The sequence below is a fragment of the Arachis ipaensis genome, chromosome B5, assembly GCF_059453495.1.
Source record: "Arachis ipaensis isolate K30076 ecotype BB chromosome B5, ASM5945349v1, whole genome shotgun sequence".
NCBI classification, from domain to species: Eukaryota; Viridiplantae; Streptophyta; class Magnoliopsida; order Fabales; family Fabaceae; genus Arachis; species Arachis ipaensis.
The window spans coordinates 5,331,698-5,334,701 of record NC_142440.1 but is presented as its reverse complement, the minus strand read 5'-3'; the positions used below and the strand labels follow the sequence as shown (position 1 = coordinate 5,334,701).

The 3,004-nt window shown below is 37.6% G+C and overlaps 1 protein-coding gene across 1 annotated transcript; it reads right to left on the bottom strand.

The window, feature by feature from the left end:
* Window positions 1-531: 531 nt before the first annotated feature.
* On the bottom strand, window positions 532-3,004 carry LOC107642616 (putative serine/threonine-protein kinase PBL19). Its single transcript, XM_016346025.3, has 4 exons — window positions 2,447-3,004; window positions 2,097-2,357; window positions 1,696-1,818; window positions 532-1,444 (listed from the first exon to the last, which is right to left on the bottom strand). The coding sequence occupies exons 1-4, from the start codon at window positions 2,768-2,770 to the stop codon at window positions 1,061-1,063; spliced, it is 1,092 nt and encodes a 363-aa protein (XP_016201511.1). The 5' UTR covers window positions 2,771-3,004; the 3' UTR covers window positions 532-1,060.

Here is a 3,004-nt window from a genome sequence, read left to right as displayed (position 1 = left end):
AGAAGAGAATGAAGATGGAACTCAGAATACGCCAAAGGAATATTCCAAGAATCCCGAGTTTCATGATTTCGCGACGGTTATGTTCCAATAGCTAAGATGCTAGCAAAGCAAGAACGGGCAGGGGAGAATGCATTGGAGAGATATGATGATGAAAGTGCATATGAACAAGTAGGTCTCATTGTTCCATGGCGAAAACTGAAGGACACAGAGTCTTCCTTATGATGATTCCAATGGAACTCATGTTTATGTTGCCCACAACAAGGGGTTTCTCTTGTTTCAAGTGAACACATTATATATTATATAGATTGAAGGTTCATGAAAAAATAATTTACTTATTCAGAACTTATTCAGAACAATTAAAAAAAGAATCCTACATAAAGGAAAGACAACTTATTCAGAACAGCTGTCCAAAAAAAAAAAAATTCAGAACAATCGCAGTCTTGCCTCAATATCTAAAGTTGAAATCTTATCAAAAGCTTTTTCTATCTCAAACTCCAGTGGTTGACCAAAAAGAAGTCAAAGCAAATATGCTTTCAAAAAATATTCAACTCAATTAATGGACTTAAGACTTCAGAGACAGTGACAATTAATTCCTTGGAAATTCTGAAGAGTCTAATCTCAACTCTCATCATTAACTACAAGTCTACAACCAAGACTTCAGTAAGAGAGGTGAAGGATGTGGCCAAGATGAAGTTGAAAGGTCAAATTAGACCCCAAAATATTCAAAGTCGTCTTAGGCAGTGGTGGTGATAGATTTTCAAATGGCATAATCTATCAACACTACTTTCAGGCTTTCAGCAAAAAAGGAATTGAAGAAAACAAAAGAATAAAAATGTTTATGTTCCCCTTATTGCTTTACAAGATTTTAACTTTCCACTTTACTATTTCTGATCAAAATGGACTGCTACATATTCCAATTTCCAAACAACTTTAGAAAACATTGACAAACTATAACACAAAACTCTAAATCCCTCAGGTTGACCTCAATATAATGCATAGATTGTCAAATTGTTGGTCCTACAGAAGGTCACTAAATTTGGCATTTCCTGAACTGCCTCTATTAACCTTTTTGAAAATTGTTTGAGGTTTCTGAAAGCTGCAATGCTTGCTTCAAGCTTTCCACTATCTCACTCATGGATGGCCTGTCCTCGGCATTCTTCTTCAAGCAATTATCTGCCAACTTGGCGATCTTTCGAGCCGAAACAAGGGAGTATTGGTTCCTGAGGCGAGGGTCTATTATGGTGCTGAATCTGCTAGTATCAGCAGGGTACTTCTTGACCCACTCTAGAAGCTTCTGTTCTCCTGTGGGACGATCTCTTTCCAGAACCCTCCTGCCTGTGAGAATCTCATAGAGCACCACGCCGAAACTCCATATGTCACTCTTAGCTTTGAGATGTCCTGTTCCAACATACTCCGGCGCTGCATATCCCTGTGTTCCAACTACCTGACGATAAAAGAATTGTTAGAATGTTAAATTAGTTCAAGAATGCTGATTGTAAACAAAGAACCAAGAATGCATAATTCGCTATGTATCAAAGAATCCAATCTAGTTGGCAAACCATGGAAACTTGGATTTTCAATGATGCATAACAATTGCTATATGAAAAGCCATGCATTTAACACTTAAAAGTTGTAATGTTGGAAAATACATAAACTAGAGATTGAGAATAAATAGACTGTCTGAAATCAACTTACTGCAGTAGATACATGAGTCTGATCACCGGTTGGGCCCTCCCTAGCTAGACCGAAATCCGAGAGCTTGGGATGGAAACTTTTGTCCAACAGCACATTTGAAGATTTGAAATCTCTGTAGATCACCTACAAAATGAAATAAATATAATGATCATCAACCATCTATATACAGAATCATCTGCATAATTATTTTTTAAGCTTTGAATTGCCATTTAATTCCCCATATTAAGCAAGTTGATCTAAACCTTTACATAGCATATTCTATACACATTCTCTTAAGTACTATGGATATCTTCATAACACAATAAGCAAGCTCAAGTGAACATATTATTATAGAAAATGACATGTAGATAAACTAATTGATATTGTCAACAAAATCAGAATCCTTTGCCAAGACAAGGTACCTGAACTTCCAATCCCTCATGTAAGTAATCCAATCCTTCAGCAGCACCAAGCATGATCTGCAATCTAGTTTTCCAAGGCAAGTGAGGTAAAGAATGGTTGAAAAGATGATCCTCTAGGCTCCTATTTGGCATGAATTCATACACCAATAGCCTTTGAATTCCTCTCTCGGTGTCTACAGAGCAATATCCCAATAACTTAACCAAATTGGGGTGGTTAACGATGCCGAGAAATTGAACTTCAGCAAGCCATTCTTTGTGCCCCTATACAAGGAATTAGAGAGCAACAACATGAGAACTTAGCAAAAGTGTGATATAGCTATGGATCCAAAACCAAAAGCATCAAAAGTTACCTGAAAGCCACGAGTGTTGAGCTTTTTGATAGCAACGAGAATTGGATCAGCATGTCGATGTAGAGGTAGAATGGTTCCTCTATAAACACTTCCGAAACCACCTTCACCGATCTTGAGCGTTCTATTGAAACCATTGGTTGCATCTACGAGCTCCCTGAGAGTGAAGACCCTGAAATTGTGCTGGTTCTCCTTATACAATTCATTAACACTCCTTGGCGATGGCGATAACGATCGCGAGTTGGTGGACTTGACCTTGCTGTTCCTGATTGTTTTTTGCAGCTGTGGCTCGGATTTGGATTTTCGTTTGAAGAATAAACACATCATATTGTAAGCATGAATTCAGTTGAAATTAACCGAATATTCTGAAGAATGAAATGATGAATGAAAAAGGCGCGTGGGAAATGGTGCAAGTTGCAGAAGAGAAATAGAAAGAGAAGCCGCGTGAATTCGTTGCAGAAATAAATATTATAAAATAATGGATAGAAATGGACAGAAGTGAGACCCAGTTGTCATCAGTCATCAGCTCACGTAAGACATTACACCCATTCATATTTAGAT

Coding starts and splice junctions, on each gene's coding strand:
- LOC107642616 (XM_016346025.3), bottom strand. CDS start 2,770: ATGATGTGTTTATTCTTCAAACGAAAATCCAAATCCGAGCCACAGCTG. Junction 2,358..2,446: donor TCAACACTCGTGGCTTTCAG/GTAACTTTTGAT, acceptor TTCCTTGTATAG/GGGCACAAAGAATGGCTTGC. Junction 1,445..1,695: donor AGACTCATGTATCTACTGCA/GTAAGTTGATTT, acceptor TTTTATCGTCAG/GTAGTTGGAACACAGGGATA.